The 25943-nt window shown below is 38.2% G+C and overlaps 1 protein-coding gene across 1 annotated transcript in view; it reads left to right on the top strand.

Moving 5' to 3' along the window:
• Positions 1–7654: 7654 nt before the first annotated feature.
• The window catches only part of asic1c (acid-sensing (proton-gated) ion channel 1c), a 92665-nt gene continuing 74376 nt past the window's right edge, over positions 7655–25943 (top strand). The window contains exon 1 of the mRNA XM_056249293.1: positions 7655–8302. Coding sequence (XP_056105268.1) covers positions 7739–8302 — 564 coding nt within the window. The 5' untranslated portion in view covers positions 7655–7738. The remainder of the gene's footprint in view (positions 8303–25943) is intronic.

Genomic DNA, 25943 nt, shown 5'->3' with positions numbered 1-25943 from the left:
TTCACGCACAACCATCTCTAGGGTTTACAGAGAATGGTCCGAAAAAGAAAAAACATCCAGTGAGCGGCAGTTCTGTGGGCGGAAATGCCTTGTTGATGCCAGAGGTCAGAGGAGAATGGCCAGACTGGTTCGAGCTGATAGAAGGGCAACAGTGACTGAAATAACCACTCGTTACAACCGAGGTATGCAGCAAAGCATTTGTGAAGCCACAACACGCACAACCTTGAGGCGGATGGGCTACAACAGCAGAAGACTCCACCGGGTACCACTCATCTCCACTACAAATAGGAAAAAGAGGCTACAATTTGCAAGAGCTCACCAAAATTGAACAGTTGAAGACTGGAAAAATGTTGCCTGGTCTGATGAGTCTCGATTTCTGTTGAGACATTCAGATGTTAGAGTCAGAATTTGGCGTAAACCGAATGAGAACATGGAACCATCATGCCTTGTTACCACTGTGCAGGCTGGTGGTGGTGGTGTAATGGTGTGGGGGATGTTTTCCTGGCACACTTTAGGCCCCTTAGTGCCAATTGGGCATCGTTTAAATGCCACGGCCTACCTGAGCATTGTTTCTGACCATGTCCATCCCTTTATGGCCACCATGTACCCATCCTCTGATGGCTACTTCCACCATGTCACAAAGCTCTAATCATTTCAAATTGGTTTCTTGAACATGACAATGAATTCACTGTACTAAAATGGCCTCCACAGTCACCAGATCTCAACCCAATAGAGCATCTTTGGGATGTGGTGGAACGGGAGATTCGCATCATGGATGTGCAGCCGACAAATCTGCGGCAACTGTGTGATGCCATCATGTCAATATGGACCAAACTCCCTGAGGAATGCTTCCAGCACCTTGTTGAATCTATGCCACGAAGAATTGAGGCAGTTCTGAAGGCAAAAGGGGGTCCAACCCGTTACTAGCATGGGGTACCTAATAAAGTGGCCGGTGAGTGTATATATATATATATATACATACATTTTCATTTCATGTCCTTTTTTTCATTCTTAATAGTTTAAAAAAATCTAATTACCTTTAATTATTTTTATTTCATTTTTAGTTTTATTTATTTTTAGGACTTAAACTTATTTCAGTTGGCAATGGCAGCATTTTTATTTTCAAGTTTTTCACCTAATATTTACATTTTATTTCAGTTAACAAAAGCTATTGTAATAGGTTTAGTTTACAAAAGCAACACTGACAGGGAGTTTTTTTCTGATTAGACTGAAATTTAATTACCATAAAATTTTAGTTCTTCAGTTAATTAAAAAAAAGAGAAATTTTAAAACTTTATTTGGCTTCATGTAGTTCCTGCATTCCCTGAGAATCAAACTCATGACATTGGTTTTGTTAACACCATCCCATGCTCTACTTCAGCTTGAATGCAATGTAAGTCGCTTTGGATAAAAGCGTCAATTGGCATAATGATAATCTAGCTCTTTTCTTATAGCATGCCAGTCCATAATGACTAGGGGAAGAAAATAAATCCCATAAAGCAGTCCATATAAGTTGTGTGCTATACAATGTGGAGATTTTTTTTAAAAGTCATCCTTTTGGCTTCCACATGCCACGTGATACTATAGCCATGATCAGTTTTACATTGACTCAACAAACTTTGAGGCATATTTTAGACAATGATGGTTTGATTCATATGAAAACCAGTGAATGAAGGGAGGCCAGATTTAGTTTTTCGATTTGTTATCAAAGATAAACTTTAAAGGCGCCATTTTCATGGTATATTGCATAATTTTTTTTAATTCAGGTGCCCTCATAACCTTTAATCAAAATACAACATGACCTCTTCTCTTCTCTGATGATGTGTAAAACCTGTCACTCACATGAGATCCACCAATAGCAAACTACAACCATCCAATCAATTTCAAATAGACAAAATCAAGACCCGCCCTAGATTTTTTTTCTTCTTTTCGTCTTCTTCGGGAAGCCGTTTCACTCGATATTTAACAAATGGGAAGAAAAAATTATTGCAATTTTTAAAAAGACTCACAACTTTTGTGAATTAATAAAAAATTTTTTTTTTCATATTTTGCTACATTTTAACCCGTTTTTCGCCATAAATAGCTGTGGTATCTGGTATGGCATCACAGTAAATTCTAATAAAAACACTGACCCAACATCTTGAATGAAGTTGTAAATAAAACAAAGAATATTATTGGAATATGTTTTGCAAGATAATACTACTTCAGTCTTCAAAACGTCCCATTTAATTCAATGTTACTTGCCATTTCCCTGTAATTATTTGTGAAATTTTCTAGCATTTTTTTCGATTGTTTTAATTTCAATTGTATTCAATTCAAGTAAATCCTACACAAAAATGTTTTCAGTGTAACTGAAGTGTTTAAACCTCATCATATGCTGTGTTCTACTGTTAGTTGCAACACAGATTTAGATTGCGTTAGATTGGCCGCCGATGTGGGATGATTTATGTCCTGGGTCAAGCAGGGTGGCCCGTGTCATTATGCTCACCGTCGCTTCTCAGTAAGCAGTCTCAAGAGGCTGCTGCAAAACTGCAAAGCTGATGATCCTTTAGTGTTTACAGCATATCTCAGCACGTATGAGAAGCGCCCCTGATGCTCTTCTGCCTGTAACAGACATTTCAGTGGTTTCAAATCAGTTTTAAGATGCTTGCACTTTCATATTAGCTGCAGCATCGCTCTCGAGAGTGGATGTCTTACTCCTGCTTTTGAGCTGACTTCAGCGATATTCTCGGCTGAATGGGATTTTGAGTCTGTTCCAACTGCCCATTAAACAATTATCTTTTTTTTTTGTCTGGTAAATGACACGTGTCTGGTGAGTGTGCTTTTAGATGTGTGTATGTCCACTGCTGTACCACTTTTTTTCTCCTGTCGTGCCCTTCATTTCTTGCATAGATGGAAGAATTTATTTATTTGCTTTTTATATTCAGAGACAACTGAGCAGTTACTTGTCTTTTGGCTCCTGCATACATGATATATTTCATGCAGCATAAAACTGTCATCATTTCTCCTTTTCATCCTTTTCCAAACCCACATTCCTCCATTGAACACAAAAGTTGATGTTAAACAGCATGTTCATGCTCTTTTCCATGTAATGAAACTAAATTGTTTCTAGGGCTTGTTACATAATATACTATATCGGTTATCAGACATTTAAATTTTCTGATTTATCTGACTTTTAATTGTGCATGTTCATTTTACTATTTTTATAAATGCATGGCTTTGCTATCATCTAACACTTACTTAAAATTAGTCTAGTCTTAAAATTAATCCTTTTTTCACAATTGAAATGGTTGTGATGCCTAAACTCACACTTCAGACAATTAATTGTGTTTGTAAGTATTATGTATTTAAAATGGTATTATTTGCTTTTTATTTACTTTTTGTAATTTTATTTTATGTAGACAAAATAGTATAGAAATTGAATGTGTAATTTAACGGTTATTGGCCATAATTATAATTTATTGGTAGCAGACTGAATTTTAATATTGTTCAAGCCGGAAAAGCACATAAAAAGGATTGTAAATGTGGTCTTCTGAACACATTGTTTTTAACTTATCTTCTCAAATCTAATTTCCCATTCAAACATGCTGTCAGTGTGAAGCCAAACACCATTGGTCGGTCCTCATTTATCTTAAAGTTCATATTCTGCCTAACATAAACTTTTATTTGTTGTTGTATTACAATAACAAGAAAAGAGAAGTCTTAGTGGGTTGGCTAGAGAGTGCCAGTACTTATGAACCAGTGAATGAATGACAGTAAGTCTGTTCCTCATGGCCTCTTATGACCTGAGGTCAAGTCCCTGAGGGATTAATCTTATGGTTGGTGCCAAAATATCTCTGCATTGACAAGCTGTTGTGCTTTTCCTGACAGATATGCCAAGTGTTCATTGGGTTGTATTGAATCAAGCTTTGAACACTTTGATTATATGTCAAACAAATCAATCATTGTACAGTTCCTTATTGCATATTGCATAGCAGGGTTGTGCACCATTGGAATTGAATTGAAAATGCTTTTCAAATTCCAGTTAAATTGCTGAATTTGAATTAAAGTAGCCAACAGGAAGCAGAATTGAAATTTGAATGGAAAAGTAGAATTTAAAAAGAAATTCATATAGCTGCAATAAGTGTAATTTTTAACTAGAAAGAGAATGTTTGTCAAGACAAACTTTAAATGATAGCTTGACAACTTCCACACCATTTTTTTTTCTCAAACAGATCTCTTTAAAATGTCACCTGTGGAGATTTGTGCTTAATTATATACACATATTTATATTTAATACATTTATAGACCAGGGTGGAAGAATGCTTAATTTTCACTTCCTGTAATTCCAATTTAACTTCCTGTGGTGTGACCAATTCACCCTCATGAATTGAAAGAGAGCCAGTTCTTTACTTCTAAATTCAGTCCTTTGGCAGCAGAATGTGTTCTACATCTTCCCAAGTTAATTGTTTACTGATGTGACTTCTATTTCAGAGTTGTAATCTTGTTCCAGGTGTTATCTTTGTATGTATAAAGTGAAATCCATTGGATCATCAGACATAAATGGTTTGACAAATGGACAAAAAAAGATTTGATCAACTATTTTGTAAAATAGTTAAGCAAATCGTTGTCTAAAAGGGTTAAGAAGGTGTCAAGTGAGTTAACAGTAGATCTTTACCAGTGCAAGTAAGAAAGCCCTCAAAAAATGCATTGTTGTAGCAAGTCGAAGCAAAAAATTCTCCAGGTCGATGTAGGAGACCAATAAACAATTAGACAAAAAGCCTGTAACTGATTTTCTGCCAATGGTGGCTAAAAGCAGCTAATAGTTTGCTATATTTTGATGGTTTTGTCGAGCAAATTAGTTTTATGGTTGTTTTGTTGGTGACTCATCTTGGTGAGAGATGATTTCAGCTGTTGATCACTGGTGACCAGGTACAATCTTTTATTCATTCAACCTTCAGGTGATAGTAGTAGGAAGTACGTAGGAACATACTCAAAACAGCATTCACAAACTCCCAGAGTGTAACAGTAGAAATAAAGTGATTAGCACATTTGGTCAGGCTATTGGCATATTAAAAGCTCCATGTTTGGAGTGCCCTCTCTCTGATTAAGTGCTGCTCCTCCTTTTAAAGTCCAGCTTTAAGATTGAATCTTAGTTTATTTCACTAACAGTGCTTTTCCATATTTTGCTCTTCATTCTTGAATTTCTTCATAGTGTGTCTCAGTGGTAACTGCTTTTCTTTGTTACTCATTGGTTGCCTTGTTAACAAATAGCTAAACCGCATCCGTCGCATCCGGGAATGTCTGGTAATCAATCATGCAGAGGTATGTGAAATATAAACCCATTTTTGTTATTGCATTATCCGTCTGCCTTTTATTCAAGGACTTGTTTTGGATATGCTACCTACACATGGCAAGCTTGCTCAGTCTAAGCATAACAATGGATTCAGAGTATGCCGCTCAGTAATTTACATGCAGAAATATGCAGAATAATATTGTAATATGCTAATCCTCACACTCAGCATATTTGCTATAATGGAGAGCCTGTAAACAGGATCCAGACATTACAATATTTGCAAAAGTCAGAATATAAATGCATATACACAGACTCCATCTGGTCTATGTGAACACTTCTGAAAGCTGTTTTTTTATTTACCATTGGTCAGGATGCGAGTGCAAACTAAATTTGACGTTAAAGCTACAATGTCATTTTTTTCACCGCTAGGGGTCGCTAACCTCTTAAAATAACAAAGGCGTAGGTTGATGACGCACAAGCGGAATTATGGAACTTGTCGTCATGCCGAAGGATCTAATAATATTTATGTATGAGTGAATACATTGATGTTTTTAACATGACTGTGGTATGAAGCAGGGCGCGATTGCTAATAAAAGACAGATATCAGCGTGGATCCCCGCGGAGTCCCGTGGATATAAAGGACATTTCATTCTACCGAATTACCCGCAAGTGCTGAATTAATACTCACACAGGTCAGTTTGACTAATTAAACTTGTGAGGTAACGCAGTGCTGTTTCACTTGGTTATTCTTTGTTAGTTTGTCTGAATGAGAATAGCAGTAAGCTAGATCAACATTACAATTACTGATCACATTCTAACATTGCATCATGTTGAGCTATATAACATTGATTCGTTTTTTGTACATTTGCTCACCTGTCTAATAAAGTACATACAAGAGTGGCGTCTCTGTCCAATTTAAAATTGGAATTTCTCTGAAATTAAAAATCTTTGGGAACTTTTGGGATATTGTAAGTACACAACTGCAGGAAATATATCACACTGTGCAAGTGATTTTTGGATATTTTATTACAAAAATCTTACATATTGTAGCTTTAATAGAATTGCATGTATTAAAAATGAGACCCTGCAACAACTAAATATAAACAAGTATTATGTATTTTACTCCCATGTTACCTCACCTTGCGACATTGATTGGATTATTGATTTCATTTGGTTGAGAAAGATCTCTAACCGTGACCATTCACCCATTGTTATGGTAATTTTTCTCCTTTGAGCATCATAGTGGCTGTAATCTTGTGTCACTTAAGGCTGGATTTGCTAGTGGGCTGTGAAGGGATCCCTGAACTATTAACCCTCAAAATACAATGCATATTGGTATTGATTGATTGAACCTCAGTCCATAAATCGAGTCTGTTTGACCGACGTGTTTGTTACTGCTCACTCAAATGGTGTCTTGAAATGATAAAAAACCATGCGAGTTCATCTCAACTAAATTAAGATGCAGGTTTAGTAGGGAAAATGAGGATGTGCTTCCATGCAAAACCAACCTCCTCAGATACGATCACATGGCACAGATGGTTGATTCTCTGCAACTACCTGTAGCTGAAATACAGCATTGCACATTTGAGAGCTTTTCTTTCATACAAAACCTGGAGTCGAAGTACCCCCAGCCCCGCTAGCACCCTCCCCCATGCTTCTCGCACACACACACACACACAGGCTGTGGCGGAGCAGACGCTCAGCAGTGGGATGGATCCTGACTACTAAAGAGCAACGGAGAGAGAGGAGGGGTGGCAGGCAGCCGGCAGAGGTGCATAAATCCTCATTTCCAGATCTGGAGGAAGGAACGTTCGCTGTCTGAGGCGAGACCACCACATTGGCTTTCCAAAACACCAAGAGGCAGCGCTCCCCGCAGCTCGCCGTGAATCCAGGAGAGACTGGGAACCCAGCTGAGGCTGTCAAACGCAGAGGTGGGATAGGAGGTCTATGACCCTTGATTTTCAGCAGGGGAGTGGCACAGGGGGACGTAGCCGGCGACGAGCAACAGACGCTCGGCTCTTGTAATCTTCCCATTCACGAATCCATTCCATGGCATTGTCATAGCGATGTAAAGCCATTCTGTGCTGACCGGAGGAGGCACGCTCCAATCAACTGTTCTCGCCTAGTGAGATCTTTCTGCTGTGTTTACATTTCCACAATTCCTCTGTGCCTTTTGGTTTCCCTTCACTTCTTTGTGCTTTGTCCCTCAGAAACCGGACAGCGTCACTCCTGTCTTTTCATGCGACTTGGTCTTTTTGGAGCTGTCATTGTGTTTGGTTCTGCATGGAATGACAGCTGCTTTCTCAGAGACAGTGGAAGAGGTTGCAGATGGAGTGAGGACTACCACTAATTGAAAAGCTACCTAAAGAACCTCTTCAAAGACTTGCTGCTTTTTAAATTACCTCATTTGCACACTTTCTACCGATTGTTTCAGCTGTAAACCTAGTTTTCAGTGGATACCAAATGACAGCCATGAAGGGAGACTCCGAAGATAGCATTGAAAGCACGAGGCCGTCCAGCCTCCAAGTTTTCGCCAACTCCTCCACGTTACATGGCATGAGCCACATATTCGCCTACGGGCACATGACGTTCCGTCGCTTCCTGTGGTCACTGTCCTTCTTGGGCTCTCTAGGTCTGCTGATGTTTGTGTGCATGGACCGAGTGTACTACTACTTTGAGTTCCCTCACGTCACCAAACTTGATGAGGTGGCGGCGCCCATCCTCACCTTTCCTGCCATCACCTTCTGCAACCTCAACGAGTTTCGTTTCTCGAAGATCACAAAGAATGATCTGTACCACGTTGGGGAGCTGCTGGCACTGCTCAACGAGAACTATCAGATCGCTAACCCTCACTTGGCCGAGCCGGAAGTCCTCGCTTTGTTGAAGGACAAGGCTAATTTTGCCAACTACAAGCCCAAGCAGTTCAACATGACGGATTTCTACAACCGCACAGGCCACGATATCAACGAAATGCTCTTGCAGTGCACCTTCAGAGGGGAGGATTGCATCCCTCCAAACTTCACCACTGTAAGTTACCATGCTGGTATATTCTTCTACTGCAGTCAGAAAGTTGTGGCAAACTGAATTACAAGCACTTTTAGTTTATAGGCAAATATCACCTGACATGAGGTACAACGGGCCATTGACTGAGAAACTATATTCTTTTTCTTTCCGACTACTTCTTTGTTAACAAGAGACTTCTCCGTTTTTTGCTTGTGCACTGTTTTTTTTTTTTTTTCCAATCCATTTCCAGCAGAGAAATCCATAGGTTGAAATATGCAATTACATTCATGAATCAATGGCTTCTGGGTAGTAAAAATCAAGAATGACTCTCAAATTGCTACTCTAAGACATTACAAGAGTAGTACACATGCTCTCTCACTCCGTGACTATTCTCACACACGTACAACTAAAGCAAGATGAATTTCTGACAGCAGAGTCAGAGAATTGTACAATATCTTAATGCTCTAATATTATTCCGTGCTAAAAGCAAGCAGCTCTAATTTAAAGAGAACTAGATGTATAAAAAGAGTAATTGATTATAGAGACAATATGGATCAGTTTGATCAAATTAAAAGCTGTATAGACTGATGAACTTTGCATTTCGGTTTAATTTGATTACTGTCAAGTTACGTGCCAGATGTGGAGTTAAATCCTGTGACTGACTCTAATTTATGTTCGGATCCTGGTTTGAACATGTGGAACAAATTACTTAAGCTAACATAATGGTCTAAGTTAAGGTGATGTTGAACATTGGGGTTAATGTAAGTCCACCCCCTAGGAGGAGGCTTTATGCATGCTGAAGAATATCAGCATGCACAATCATAATAAGATCTTTGCTGATGTCAGACATGGATGGGGTAGGAAATGAGAGGAAAAGTCTTCTTTATACCTCAAGGCGGTGTTCAAAGCGTACATTGTATGTTTGTTCATATTTGTGACAATAGGATTAAAGGAATAATTCACATTCAAATAAAAATAAAAAACTCTCATTATTTACTCAACCTCATGTCATTTCTAACCCGTCCTAATTTGACTTTCTTACATGGAAAACAAAAAGAAAGAATATTCTGATCACTCTTTTCATAATAAAAGTGAATGATGACTTGAAAGCTTCAAAATGACCAGACAAGGCCATATGATGTATGCACAATATGCCAAGTCCTTTGAAGTCATGCAATATGTTTGTGTGAAATGCAGACAGAAATGTAGGTTTGTATTCACAAAACTATCATATGGCTTTCGAAGACTTTGTATGTAGTGGGTCATATGAACTGCTTTTTTGCTGTTTTTACTGTGCCTTTACATGCTTTTTGAAGCTTGAGTGCCTCGGTCCCCATTCATAGTATTTTTTTACTTCCCATTCAAAGTAATAGCATGAAAAAAAGTAAATATTTCTCATGACCAGTAATAATTTCTCCTTTAGTTCTCCATGCTGTAAATTCATATAGGTTTGGGTAAGTAAATAATAGAATTTTCCTTGTTAGGAAACCGATTTATGTGTCAATGGGTTGTGCAAGTTCATTTGACATAATGGCCTTTTAATATAAAGGTACTTAGCACACAGATTATTCTGTGTGTTCAGCATACTCACCTTCTAATTTTTTATCATTTACCTTTAATTTCCATCATAAGCATCCTAAATGACCAAATTAATAAATGAGGGGTCATTAACTGGACTATGAGTGCCATAAACTCTGAGTGCAAACATTGCTCTAATTCTCTCTAAAGTGGCTTTTGATTGACTCTAATGAAAATAAGTGTTGCGATCAGGTATCTACAATATGGTCTCCTGACAATATATACATCAATGCTGAGTACCAGTGTAAAACCTCTGGGACTGGGCCCAATGCGCACTTACCTAGTTTAGGGAGAAATCTGTTCTTAATGAAAATTAAATGTACTTAGGAAAACCCAAGTGCCTATTGACATTCAGTGTTGTTCTTGAAACCCTCAAGGGCTGGATCCTGGACTTAAGCATTAAAAAGCACAACTCTTAGGTACATCTGTTTTCAGCTGCTTGAGCATCACAGTTGAACCGCTGTGATCCAGATCGTTTTCAAGCCCCCCTTCTGTCGGCCGAGTAACGTGCCCTATACTTTTTTACTTAGAGAATGGGCTTTCTTCATTAACATGAGTGTTGCCTGGCAACAAGGCATCGCATTGCACTGCAAATCATTCAAGGGTAATTGCTATTGTTGTGCGTGATGACAAACACTCAGGTAGTTGAGATGATTTGAAAGCAGTCACTTTGTGTGCATTTGTGTGTGCATGTGCACGAATGTCTGTGTGTGTGTATATATAACTGTTTTGTGAAAGTACTCTAATAGCTGTCAGATTACTGTTGGTCACAAACAGCCATGCTGAGCTTCAAGCACATATCTTTGAAACAAAACATTACTGTGTCTTTCCCATCATGCATTTATGTCTTAGTCAGACATTGCACATTATGTATTCTAGTGCTGGTGCTTCTTGGACAGTTTAGGTGCAAGAGGTGCAACGTCTATGTTTAGTCCACTGAAACATTGGTGGTGCATTTTTATTGTATTTCTTTTATTATTCAGAGGGGGTAGCTTTGTGGCATCATCAATATGATTTTGCAGCTGATAATGAACACTAAATTTGAACACACTTTTTTTTTTTTTACAATGTGTGTACATTATGTGCCTGATAATGATTGTAGCACGAAAATTGCATGTATTTCTTTTGTTTACAATGCATTTTATTACAATTAAATAATTTCTATATAATTTCTAATTATACTAAGGAATTTTTCATGGGCACATTATTGATTTAAATTCTATGTGAATTATGAGCCAATATTATGAAATATTTTGCCTTGTCTGAAATGGGATTCAGCATTTGGCACATGCACGAACACATTGAGCGGTAATGCCCATGTGGGACACAAGCTCAGATTAACCATAGGGCTGATTTGGCGGTTGCTTGCGGGCCGTGAAGTCCAAAGGGCTTTGAGCTGCAACCAGGTTTTTTTTGTCCAACCAGTGACTCATTCTAAATGGCTTCATCACTTCATTTTGAATGGGTTTAGTCAGGTTTTTCAAGCAACACAATGGCTTTAGTGACGGGTGTGTGTTTATTCTCACAATGTTTTAAATTCTGGTGAGTTTTAATCCATTTGGGGGACATTGGGACAGTGTGGGTGCAGAGGTTGTGCTACAGATAATCATTACCTGTCACTTTGACGGACTTGGTTGTCCATCATGCTTTATTTTATCCTGTCATTAATGAGTTAAGTCCTCTTAGGACCCCAGCTGTTAGCAATTTAAATTTGCCCGATCAATCAAAAACGGCTGAATGGCTAGCAGTTTAGGGTCAGTAAGATATATTAATATTATTAATAATAAAAATGAATAAATAAATAAATAAATAAATAAATAAATAAATAAATATATATATATATATATATATATATATATATATATATATATATATATATACAGGTCCTTCTCAAAAAATGTGCATATTGTGATAGTTCATTATTTTCCATAATGTAATGATAAAAATTAAACTTACATATATTTTTGGATTCATTGCACACCAACTGAAATATTTCAGGTCTTTTATTGTTTTAATACTGATGATTTTGGCATACAGCTCATGAAAACCCAAAATTCCTGTCTCAAACAATTAGCATATTTCATCCGACCAATAAAAGAAGTGTTTTTAATACAAAAAAAAAAAAAGTCAACCTTCAAATAATTATGTTCAGTTATGCACTCAATAGTCAATACTTGGTTGGGAATCCTTTTGCAGAAATGACTGCTTCAATGCGGCGTGGCATGGAGGCAATCAGCCTGTGGCACTGCTGAGGTGTTATGGAGGCCCAGGATGCTTCGGTAGCGGCCTTAAGCTCATCCAGAGTGTTGGGTCTTGCGTCTCTCAACTTTCTCTTCACAATATCCCACAGATTCTCTATGGGGTTCAGGTCAGGAGAGTTGGCAGGCCAATTGAGCACAGTAATACCATGGTCAGTAAACCATTTACCAGTGGTTTTGGCACTGAAATCTTCATCTCCATAAAGCTTTTCAGCAGATGGAAGCATGAAGTGCTCCAAAATCTCCTGATAGCTAGCTGCATTGACCCTGCCCTTGATAAAACACAGTGCACCAACACCAGCAGCTGACATGGCACCCCAGACCATCACTGACTGTGGGTACTTGACACTGGACTTCAGGCATTTTGGCATTTCCTTCTCCCCAGTCTTCCTCCAGACTCTGGCACCTTGATTTCCGAATGACATGCAAAACTGAGCAACAGTCCAGTGCTGCTTCTCTGTAGCCCAGGTCAGGCGCTTCTGCCGCTGTTTCTGGTTCAAAAGTGGCTTGACCTGGGGAATGCGGCACCTGTAGCCCATTTCCAGCACACGCCTGTGCACGGTGGCTCTGGATGTTTCTACTCCAGACTCAGTCCACTGCTTCCGCAGGTCCCCCAAGGTCTGTAATCGGTCCTTCTCCACAATCTTCCTCAGGGTCCGGTCACCTCTTCTTGTTGTGCAGCGTTTTTTGCCACACTTTTTCCTTTCCACAGACTTCCCACTGAGGTGCCTTGATACAGCACTCTGGGAACAGCCTATTTGTTCAGAAATTTCTTTCTGTCTTACCCTCTTGCTTGAGGGTGTCAATGATGGCCTTCTGGACAGCAGTCTTACCCATGATTGCGGTTTTGAGTAATGAAACAGGCTGGGAGTTTTTAAAAGCCTCAGGAATCTTTTGCAGGTGTTTAGAGTTAATTAGTTGATTCAGATGATTAGGTTAATAGCTTGTTTAGAGACCCTTTTCATGATATGCTAATTTTTTGAGACATGAATTTTGGGTTTTCATGAGCTGTATGCCAAAATCATCAGTATTAAAACAATAAAAGACCTGAAATATTTCAGTTGGTGTGCAATGAATCTAAAATATTTGAAAGTTTAATTTTTATCATTACATTATGGAAAATAATTAACTTTATCACAATATGCTAATTTTTTGAGAAGGACCTGTATATATATATATATATATATATATATATATATATATAGCAAGGATGCATTATTGATAAAAATGTCAAATTTTACATTATTACAGATTTTGGTTTAAAATAAAGGTAAGGCTTTAGATTACAGCACGGAAAGTACTGTGTAATTAAGAGGAATTTACAGTGTAACTTGCGGTAATTATAGTGTACCTATAATGTACTTGCATGTAAGTATAAGGGAACAATATGTAAAGTTTGGGGAATAAAGGGGTAACACCCAGGAGAATTAAAAAAAAATATTTATTCTGTAAGTATTATAGAACTAGGGGGTACTTATTCTACTATTAACAATCTTACATTTGGGAGCATTTTAGCGGCGAACATACACTGCTTACCTTTTTGTAATAATTGTGTTTTTTTTTTGATAACAAAAGTGCAGATGTTTAAGTTTGGGCTAACATGTTTCAAGACAAGAAAAGCTAAGACTATTGCATTTTTTTTAAATACTGGGAAATATATCTGGTTTCATGTGGTTACAGGGTAAGTGGTGCTTGTATAATAAATAAAGGTTTCTGAGTCAGTGATATAAGATTGTGTCTATGCATTTTTATTTTACTTACCCTGTAACTACATGGAACAAGAGGGTAACAAGCACCACTACATGAAACAAGAGTATCTTTCCCCAATATTTAAGCAAATGTTGCAATAGTTTTCGTTTTCAGTGCAATTGTGTTAAAAAGATTACATTATAAATGCATAGATATGTACCCTGTCATTTTTAAAAAGCCTATACAGTATGTACTGGTTCACCATTATTTCAAAAAGGTAGCTACGCAGTGTATGTTCTCACTAAATTGCTCCCAAATGTAAGATTGTTGTATCAAAATAGTAGAATAAGTACCCCTTAGTTCTATAATACTTACAGTATAAATAATTCTCCTTGTTGTTACCCCTTTATTCCCCAAACTTAAAATATTGTTCCCTTATACTTATATTGTAAGTACGTTATAGGTAGACTAAATTGCCAAAAGTTAACCTGTAAAATCGCTTTAATTACGCAGTAATTTCCGGGCTGTAATCTAAAGCGTTACCCAAATAAATTCTGTTCTTTCGAACTAACTATTCATTAAAGAATTCTAAAAAAATGTATCACAGTTTCAAAAAACACTAAGCAGCACAACTGTTTTCAACATTGATAATAATTATAAATGTTTCTTGAGCAGCAAATCATATTAGAATGATTTCTGAAGGATCATGTGACTGAAGACTGGAGTAATGTTGCTGAACATTCAGCTTTGATCACAGGAAAAAAATGACCTTTTAAAAAATATATTCAAATTGAAAAGTTAAAAATAAAATAAAGTTGTGAATTTAATAAATTTTTACTGAATTTTTGATCAAATAAATGCAGCCTTGGTGAGCATGAGACAATTATTATATTTCTATTAAATATTTTATCGGATTTCTGTCCAGGCACAGAATATAATTGGCTGAAAGAACTTTTAATTCTATGTAATTGCTTTGGGGTTCGACTTCGAGACAAACTGTTCACCATGCAGGTTGAATTGTTCATGACGGCGTCAGTGAAGTATTGTGGTTGAATGATATTTATAATGTGACATTACCATCACAGGAATCTCTGGTGCACGAGCTCTTCTGGTCTCCCCAATTGTTTTGTTTTTTTGCAGGTTTTTCTTTTTATTCTGCTTGCAAAATAAGAAAAAGATAATGGAAGCTATGTGCTATTCTGGTAACAAAATCCGTGTCACGTGGACTGTATCCGTACCCTCGCGTATACCTGTAAAAACTGAAGTATATTTTGGGCTTTAGGATTTAGTTTGTTTGCAAGAAATGTTGTTCTAGGACCAACAAAAGATGATTCAGGCAAAGTCATGGTCACCCTTAAAGATAAAGTTTTTTCCATGCTCAGATTTTATCCATGCTCAGTCTCAGCACAAAATTGGTAAGTGTTTTCATATCGTCCAACAAATTGAGAATGCTCAAATTGTAGATAATTTGTTCACAAGTACTGCCCATAATGCAGTAAAACCGGCCGTAGTCTGATTGTTTTCAAAGTGTGTTTGGTTGTTTTACGCGCAACTCTTTTCTTGTCTGATGTACCACAGCATGCTTCCATTATTTCAATACACAATGAAGAAAAGGCTCCTTGCACTACAGGAAAACGCATTATCTAACTGCCCCGTTCACGCTACGTCAGGAAAATACAAAGGGTGAGAGGATAAACCTAAAAATCACATAATGGATGTCTTTTGAACACTGCCTTTCAAGCATCTTCTGTCTTTATAACACTGCATTCTGTTTCATGTCAGAAAAGCAGCAAGAGCAACCTAACTGCTCATGATTATAATTATGGTAATTTACTTTCATGCCCTTTCGATTCAAGCCGACATGATGGAATTCGCTCTAGATTACACTATTGTTCACATCTGTTGTATTTCTAAGTTTAATACAAAGTGCTTGAAGAAACTGTGTAAACAAAGAAAGGTCTTTGCACTGACATTCATTATCAAGTTGCATTAGAGCAAAATTAGCTTGTGTTCATCAAACAAATGGACTTTGGAGTCTCAAGAGATGTTTATGTGAACATTGCGATTCTTTTTGTTTCGTTGTCAATTACAAAGTTTCTCTTCAAGCGTTTGTCGCTAACCGTTTGCGAATGAGAACAGCTGCTAAAGTCTAATCATGTACTTTCTTTTTTCTTCCACTCTTTGATCAATGTTCATCTTGACCTACTGCTCACAGTCCTCTTTGAGACGAGGTTTGCCTCACTTTTTCTTTTTCTCACGTAAACCGTTGCCGAGCCCCAGAGACGTGAACAGATTGAGGTGGCTTTTAGCAATAAAAGACAATGTCGTTACGGCTGAGGGAACCTCAGAAGACGACGCAACTCATCTCATGATCGTCGTCTTATGATATTCAGCGCTTGATGCGGGTGATTTGCCAGAAGGGGTGTCACAATACAGACCACATCAATAACTTTTATGATGCTTTTGGGAAGCGGCACAATTTTTCGAGGAGCTTCCTGACGCGATCATTCTCCTGAAGTGTGCGAAGGCTGCCTTATAAATGAGTCATGGGAGTCAAAGGCCAGTGTTTTTGGCAGGAGAACGAATGCCACCACTATTAAAGGTAATGCCAGGTCAGCGTGCCTTAAAATATGTTCACACTTTTGCAGCGATTTTGTGGGAACTGATGCTGAGCTGTATGTGAACATGCTTCTTGGGATGTGTGGGTTGATTCACTGATGCATTGTGATTCTTTCCCAAACAGTTCTGTATCGATCTACAGAAATTCACCATTGGAATTTGAAGGGAATTATTATTAATTCTGCTTATTTACATGCATGTTGTCAGGACCAGTGACCGATTGGGAAAAATAGGGTAAGATGTGTCTGGGTAAGCTGTGCCACCCTTTTAATCTAGTAAACTGCATTAATTTTGCTTTGTGGCCATATATTTAGATGGAGCCTATCATATACAATAATTAAATAGTAAAAGATTAACAACATTGTTTTTTTTCTATGTCAGTACATTTTGTCAAAATTGGTCAAAGCAAATGTATCCAGGTCTATAAAATATGTTTAGTTTTATTTTATTTTTTAAATGTATTTGTTACATTTTATTTATTTTAATTTGAAAATGTATTTATATTCATTTTACATTTTATTTATGTTTAATTATTTATATTTATTTTAAATGCTTATTTATTTAATTATTTATAATAAATCTTTATAATAAATAAATACTTTTTTGGCACAAGATATGAAGTATTAAATGAAGCACTACCCAAAATGGTTGCTGTGTTGTTAAAGATGTAATTCTATTAGGCTACTACAAGTATTGATTTTTTTTTCTTCATTTCATATTCATAATATTAAAATGCAATTTATTTTGAGAAGACATGACTATAGATTTTTACTGAAATATAATTAGTTGTTTTAGTTTTACCTCAATCTAATTTTTTCATGCCCAGAGCATGACATAAGTTAAATGTGGAGGCTTAGATAGCAATTTTGTATATGTTTGGCAACTTAGTATTTTATGATGTTTTTAACGTTATTGTCTGCACAAACACTCAGGGATCTTGTTTATGTGCCTTCAGTGTCATAGTTCAGCTAGTGCTCTGTGTGATACTTGTTTACCTGACAGGGCAAATGCTTGTGGAAAGTGAATTGTGCTGCAGTATCCTCAAGTGTATGTTTTGTTACTGAACCCAGTGTGATGAGTTTTGGCCCAGTTGACAGATCCGCCTCTCGCCCCACTGGAACAATGATGCACTGTCACTGTATCTTGAATTGGTTGGTTTCATATCTTTCAAACCTTGGTGATAAACTGAACATTGTTGTTGCATTTTGAGTCATATGTCACCAAGGAAATAATTGTCTAGCTGGCTGAAATAGTTTAGGGTTTGTTGAAATTGCTATTCTTTTTGAAGAATGTTGTGTGATTGTCTTGGAAGCATCAGTTAGAATTGGTTAAAGGCAGAGCATAGGTGATTTGTTTCAGAAGCATTTTTTTGTTATGCTGATTGAAAATCTCTTCACATCCTGATAGGATTTTCTAAGTTAAGTGGCTTATTGTCTGTGGAGGGCGTAGGACCATAAAATGTTCATCCAATCAATGATACGATGTCCTACCTGCCTGTCCACGTATGTATTTTCATACCTCTGTGCACCTGCTCACATAGTCAGAGTCCGACAGACGTCAGTCACCGAGTATCGCAACCGAAACAGCAGCCGGCTTTTACAGTCCCTCCTGAATCAAAACAACGAGCTTATCCTGCGTTCACCCCATAACTACTGTAATCTGGAAGAGATGGAAACCTGTGACGCTTTACTCGGAGCGGTTCGTGACTCAAATTTATGTGTTTAAGTGGCAACACTATCAACAGCTAAATGAATCTGCAGCAGTCAGGTGGTACAGGTCAGGGCTCTTGAAGTTGTTTATGTTCATTATTATTGTAATGTTATGTGCTTTGAGACATGAGGTAGTTTAACGCCGTCTCTCGTGACACTTGCGTTTGCTCCCTGCTCTGTGTGTTTGTGTGTTTTGGAGGAGGCGTGGCTTTGGAGACGCTCTGAAGTGAGGGTGGGATCTTATGCTTTCAAAGCTAGCTCGCTAATGCTAGCCTCTCTGAAAATTGCCTACCCTACCTTTTAAAGTATAAACAAATTAGTAACATGTGACATCTTATGCCATTATTTCCTAGCAAAAGTGGTACTTTTTGTAGTTTTGTCAATAAATACCAGTCAGAAAATTCTTCAGATGCAAGTGCCATATCAACAAACTCTTTACCAAACAGTATAGCACAACTTTGCCCTCATTAAAATGTGTTTGTCACAATTTGAGGAGAAACGCTGTCTTGTAGATGTTGTTAAATCCGTGTCTTTATATTAGGCAATGAGGCTGTGTGAGCTGAGCTGATTTCCGCTGTAATCTCCCTCCTCAGACTCATCCGTCCTGCTCGCGGATGCCTGACTGTGCCGTCTGATAGTCCCTGTTCATTCAGCACTCATGGTGGTTACGCTAATGGATTTCATGCTAAGACTTTATGCTAATTCTCTCCATGTCTAAAGCTCAAACATTGTACAGAGATGTTATTAATTTACTAAGTCAGCAGTTTTTAATTGATTCTTACGTATTAATCATGTTACACATGGTTCTGCTGTAAGATTTTTTTTTAAAACTGCCAAAGATGGTGGCGGTGCTAGAAATAAATGACATGGTTGTCTAAATGTGTTAAGTCGCTATAGTTCTATTATTTCAGGATTTTTAATTTGGATATTGTTGCTGCCATTGTTTGCTAGGAAACATGTCAAAATAAATTATCAGCTAAACATTAAGAATCAAATGTACAGAAATAAAAGACGAATGAATGTTACAATTATTTATCTATTTTTTTACTATTGGAAATTATTGAAGAAATAATTTTTTATATTAATTTTTTTTTTTTTTTTTTTTTTTTTTTTTTTAAATCAGTTTTTTTAATACTACCCATATAATGGAAGGTGGGGCAGAATTGTAATAAAAATATCAAAATAATTAAAGAAAATAATTAGTAAATATAAATGAATATTTATTTATTTTTGATGTGAAATAGTTCAAAAATATATATTTTTATTTGAAGTTTGCTAATCTTTTTTTTTTTTTTTTGTGGTTAAAATACTATCCTCCTAGTAGAATATATTTTTAAGAATATTTATTATCTGTTTCAGTTTTACTTCTAGCAGATGAAAATACTTTTTTCCATTGTTCATGTAATATTGATAAATACTTTTACATCATTTTGTATTATAAACTGTCAAATAATGACCCATAAATAAGTTAATATACTTTCTTAACCTTTTGGTCTTGTACATTCGATCTTATCTCCAGCTTTGACTTGATACAGTATCTCTAGGCAAGGACTGTGGCTTAAATGTCCTTTAAATGTTTGTCTTTATCGATCTGATCCTGCACACCGGTCCATTTTGTTTTGAACAAAGCATTCTGCGTCGACCTGCTTCAATCTCGATATTTTTTTCTGGATGATTTGCGTCCACTGGAGTGTGGAATTACTCATTTGTTTCAATCAGTGACATCTCCGCTCAATTTGAAGAGCACGTTTGGATTATGACCACCAAGAGATCTGATGATTTTGTGAACTCGCACCACTGCCAGAGATGAAGACGCCAATCAAATTCAACAAGGCAGCCATCCAGTCTCGCTTGAACTAGTCTATTGTCTGCTGGAGAGGCCATGCGGTGACTCGAGGGGACAAAGTTGTGATGGGAAATAAGAAAAGAGACCGTGATAAAAAAAAGCTGCTTTGATGTGGGTTTGTGAATATCGCCCTTTAAAGAGGATGATTTCAAAATCTCACATTTGAGACCGTGTCACATGTTTCATACCAATCCGCTTAAAATGGAATTGGATGAACTTGGGCATAAAGTCAGTAAGAAGTAAGTGTGAAATCTTTTAGAAACTCAATCAAAGTCAGGTCAGGTTGGTAGATGTATGATCACGTACGTTCAGCCAGTCAAGGGAAAGTTTTAGAATATTTCTTTTTAATAAAAGATTACAAGACAAGCGTTTTTATTTGAGAAAACATGAATCATGAACAGTAAGACTAGGAATGTTCAATTAGACGGTGAAAAGGGTCAGATTTGTTTCGTATTGATTTTAAACCTTTTTATTCTCATGGTAAGATGAAAACTGGTTTTATTACGAATCTAAGAGATGAACTTAATTGGAGTTGAAGAAATTTTATTTTGTGCTTTTGTATATGACTCATTTTGCTCTGAGGGCAAACGCAGTATGGGATACGTATGTGTTTTTCATTTCATATTATTTGCTGTAAGAAAACTATTACATTGTGTTCTCTCAAGACTTGTTATGATTCTAGAACTGAAGGCTATGAAATAATGTTTTGTCAGGGGACCACATACAGAAACATGGAAATGAGTGTGCAAATAATTGCCAGTATTACATCAGTGCATATCCATGAAAAAGGCTCTCTGGGCAACGGTGTAAAGTCTTTCACAAAATGTCATTGTACTACCTAGATATTGGAATCGGCCCAATCTAGGAAGTCAGATATTGTCAATGAACCATGTATTGATATGCTGTGCTCCATCGGTGCATGAAACCAGGATCATTTCTGAAACATTCACCGAGATGAGCTAATAAGGGAACGGAGGTGAAAAAGCATTAATGGTTCAGAAGGTTGAGCTGTTATGGCTTTGTCTCCGTAATGAAGGCGAGAAGCTCTCCCTCCAGCTGGAACCCTTAGATCTTCATTCATGAAGACACGCACGTAAGTAACTCGGAACAAACTCTGTTGCTTAAATAATTAATTAAATAAATCAAATTAAATAATGTCGGATGTATCCAAAAGCAGCGTCGGTCATTCCTGGGAATTGATCTGTTGTAGGTGTATTTTGGTTATGTAAGGCTCTGGGAGAAGACTAACCATTTACTTATCAGTGTTGGAAAACTTCACTGAGACGCCAAGTTGCAGCCTACTCATACTTTAATGTTTTATCTAAAGTCACGGTACCTTTTTAAAAGTTAGTAAGCTACTTTTTGTTAAGTAGCTTATATTGAGGGGACAATGCATTTTTTCAATCATCTATATGACATTTAGAATTGGATTAATGCTGTGCAGCAATTTTAGGCTCAAACACAATGAGGGGTTTTGCATGAATGAATCTATGTGCCAAAAAAGACATTGCCATTATAAACTCAGTGATTAATCTTGTCATGTTGTGCTTTGGCTTGTTCTAGTATTGTTGTATGTGACTTAAAGGTATTGTAGGTAGGAATTTTACAAAAAAAAAACTTTTTTCCAAATTTGTTTAAACTTTCTGTATATATCAATGCATAATTAAAATGTAAGTACTCTGATAAAAAGAGTATAAAAATCGAGTGACTCTAGACCGTTTAATCTGCACTAAACACAGCTCATTATTTCCTTCCGGGACGAAACAAAGGATTGGCTTAGGCGACTGTCACTCTCTCGCAACCATGGCAACCACCCTTTTGCCACACAGGACCTGCCCACTTAAGCGTATCCGTTTGATTTGAGGAATTCAAGAGGCACGGAATAGAGATGCACCGATTGATCGGCTGGTGAACGGAATCGGCCGATTTTCACGTGATCGGCCATGATCGGCGACCGGCCGGTCAGTCTGACATATTCCGATTTTATGCCGGTCAAATGCCCTCGGGCGCCACATGATTAACATCGCGCAACATCAGCATCACACGTGCACACGGAACGCACATGTAGGAAACCTCGTGAATTACGGCCGTTTCACACCGCAAACGTGAGCAGCGCGTTTTTTTTTTTCGGCGTGCATGTTAATCAATGAGTGCATTCACACCGGGAGCAGGAGCAGCTCGTGAGCGTCGAGCAGGAGCGTCGCGTGAGCAGCAGTGAAGCGCGGGTTTCGGCGTGCATGTTAATCAATGAGTGCATTCACACCGGGAGCAGAAGCAGCGCGTGAGCGTCGAGCAGGAGCAGCAGTGAAGCGCGGGTTTCGGCGTGCATGTTAATCAATGAGTGCATTCACACCGGGAGCAGGAGCAGCTCGTGAGCGTCGAGCAGGAGCGTCGCGTGAGCAGCAGTGAAGCGCGGGTTTCGGCGTGCATGTTAATCAATGAGTGCATTCACACCGGGAGCAGAAGCAGCGCGTGAGCGTCAAACAGGAGCAGCAGTGAAGCGCGGGTTTCGGCGGCGCAGAGTCTATTTGCTGCGCTGCTCACGTTTAAAGCACACTTTTGATGGACAAAATAAATATGATTTCACACCAAAATTTGCATGTCTGGTGTGTCTTAAAAAGAACTGGAGTAGGCTATGTTAGAAAAGAAAATGAATACTCAAAAATATTCATAGAAAATGTACCCATTTAAACTTGTTTTTATTATTTCCCAAACTATTTAAAGGTGCAATGTGTAACATTTTTGAGTATCTATTAACAGAAATGCAATATGACATCCATAACTATGTGTTCAGTGGTGTATAAAGAACTTACTTAATAAACCGTAATGTTTTTATTACCTTAGAATGAGGCATTTATATCTACATAGGCGCGGGAATCCCCTTCTATGAAGGTCGCCATATTGTGACGTCATGTTTCTACCGTAGCCGACAGCGAACAAACAGCGTTACAGACCGCGTTTCGTCACTACATTGAAAGAGAAGCCGCAGGAAGCTAGAAGAAGCTAGTCATAAACACCGTGAGTAGTGACTTTTCCCTTGTCAGTGGTGTAAATATGTAGTTGGATTGTTTCATGTAACTTAATTCTTCTCCCTCGCTGTGTTATGGCTTTGCTATGTGGGGATAAATGTGCTGGTTAAGTTCGTGAGACAGCTGATTAGTAGGCTACTCTTGTCATTGACCGTAAAACAGTTACAGGAATCACCAACCCGTCGATCTTGGAAGCATTTTAAGTCGATCGAGTTTCCAAAATCAGAGAAAAAAAGCCTATTGTGTGTAGTAAGTGGTGTCTAGGGGATGCGGAGGCGCGCGCGCTGTTACAATCACGTCATTTTTGCCGCGCGCACCTTTGCGCTCATGCGGACGCATCGAGTTTAAAGTCCCCATGAATTCAAAATTGACCATACTTACTTTGTTTGCCTAAATTGATCGTTTTGTGGTGAACAATTCATCCATGTAAGTCAATCCACACAAAAAATTTTTTTGGCTTCGTAATCTTTAATCAAAATCTGAAATTTCCCCTCCCCTCTGCATTGGAGGACCTTCCCTGATAACGTAGGTTTGACGGTTTTGGTGTCTGCTTAAACATCCGTAACCACGCCCCTCCAACTGACAGTAGACAGGCTGAATGACAACACCTACTTTTCTAGACCCAATCAGGTGCTAGTTGGATAAAAAGCCACGCCCACTAGTTTTCCACATTTAGTATTCCGTTTCTCTCGGAAATACGTCACAACACTGGAGAAAAGTCGTTTGCAACTTCCGGTTCACGGGGACTTTAAACAAGGCTTTACGCTTTAACCAGCTCAGCCACAGTAACAGCTCATATTAGCCAGCTAAACTTTTACTATCCTGTTAGAAAAAATATATAGTTGCATAGTTTCATGTGGTTCTTCTCCCTCGCTGTATTATGGGTTTGCTGTGTGGGGAGAATGTGCTGGTTACGTTCGTGAGACAATCAGCTGATTACTATTATTATATTATGTAAGGTGCATTGTGTAATATTTCTGAGGATCTATTGACAGAAATGCAATATAAAATCCATAACTATGTTTTCAGTGGTGTATAAAGACCTTACTTAATGAACCGTTATGTTTTTATTACCTTAGAATGAGACATTTATATCTACATAGGCGCAGGAATCCCCTTCTGTGAAGGTCTGAAGGTATGTTTCTTGAAGCCGAAAGCGAACAAACAGCGCTAAAGAAACCTCATTGCTTGACTTACTACTCTCTGCTGCTGACTCAGACGACGACATATTTTGTCTTACGTCGGCCACCGTAGCTTCTCATTCGAGTTTGAAAACCGAGGGATAGGCATAGACAGTAAAAGAAATGGACAGAGCGATCTCATTGGAACTCAGTTGAGACAGTTGAAGCCCACTTTTCGCGATTTTTGAGAACTTCCGTTCCTGACGCGCAGACTCAGACCGACTCAAACTAAGCTTGATGACGTGAGCAACCTGTCTGACAGACGTTAATCTTCTAGTAGCTGTGCGTGAAAACTGCCAACGTTAATCTGGCAGAGACGGGGAACTTGAGCAAAGAGTTATTTGGCGTGAGTGAGCAGGAGTAAGTATTCCGTTGCTTTTATGGACTCATTATCTATGGGCTTCTCCCTTGATGGGACGTCCCCCCGATTGCCTGCGAGCTTCTTCTCCTGTCTGTACGGTAATTTCTGTACAGCGCGACAGAGAGTCGAGTGGTTATGACGCAATCGTTAGCCTATTTTTACTAAATCTGTTTCTACGGGGCCATAATGTAACATAGAAGGTAATGGAGCCCTTTATACATTGTCGTGTTTCTTTAGAAATAAATAATGGACAAATGGAGTCTTTAAACGCCTCAGATGTAAAGTTATTCGCTGTCAAAGTGACGCCAAAATGAATGGGAGTCAATGGAAATGCTAACGCAAGTGAAGTTCTGCTACAACATGGCGGCACCCGGCCGGCTTCAACTTCCGGTCGATGGATTACCCCCTTGGGGATAGGCCGGCGAGTGACTTGCTGTTTGCAATTTGCAAGTCTCACCACTAGATGCCGCTAAAAATCCCACACTGCACCTTTAAAGTGGTTAGAAAAAATGAAAACAGAATCGGCTAAAATCGGTATCGGCAGGTCAAACTCAAGAAAAATCGGAAATCGGAATCGGCCTAGAAAATTGTAATCGGTGCATCTCTAGCACGGAACCTAGGAATAGCAAAACAATGGCAGAGAAAGACCAATCAAAATTCACATATGCAGTTCGCGAAGGCAAACCAGGCAAAAAAAGGAAGACAGTAACGTTACTAGAAAAGGTAATGAACAAAAAGTCTTTGGATAAACAACGAAATAAAACGCGTGTCAATATCGGCGTGGCTTTCCAGCGATGGCGAGAACTGAGAGACCTCAAGGGGCTGAAAAGTGACGCCTTGTGACGACCTCCTCTGCTTCGCCCTCGACCCCGGATCTGTCCTCGAGCTGACGATGCGGTACTTGTCTCTGGAGTGTAGTCCTCATCAGAGTCAACAATGCTTTCATCATGGAAACTCTTACATGCAGAACACCATATATGTTATGAATGTTACACGAAATTCATCTTCATCACAGTGTAAATGATGGCAATGGAAAAACGTGTGCAACCTGTTTTTAGCTTTGCCTTATAGATAACTAGCTCGTTAGCGAATCAATAAATATAAATTTTAAACTTTACCAATATCAATATGCTAGCTTGATAGTGAGTACTAAAATACATCTTATTTGTTTATCTTCATAATGATAAAGTTAGATTTTTTTATTACATGATTCTGACATGATGTCACTACATGCACTGCGCTCCTTCCTCTCCGCTCGTCTCAGGTAAATAATGCGTCTTCAGCTCAGCGGTCGGAGTCGCGCGTTCATGTGTTTTTGGGCCGTGGCTTTGGAAGGAGCCCAGAAGGGAGGGGGTGGAGTGAATGGAAATAATGAGCTGTCTTTAAAACAGTCGT

This window comes from Rhinichthys klamathensis, unplaced genomic scaffold, assembly GCF_029890125.1.
Source record: "Rhinichthys klamathensis goyatoka isolate OS25496 unplaced genomic scaffold, OSU_Roscu_1.1 h1tg000059l_1, whole genome shotgun sequence".
NCBI classification, from domain to species: domain Eukaryota; kingdom Metazoa; phylum Chordata; class Actinopteri; order Cypriniformes; family Leuciscidae; genus Rhinichthys; species Rhinichthys klamathensis.
Note: the sequence above shows the minus strand (reverse complement) of the source record. Positions and strands in the feature narration are given on the sequence as shown.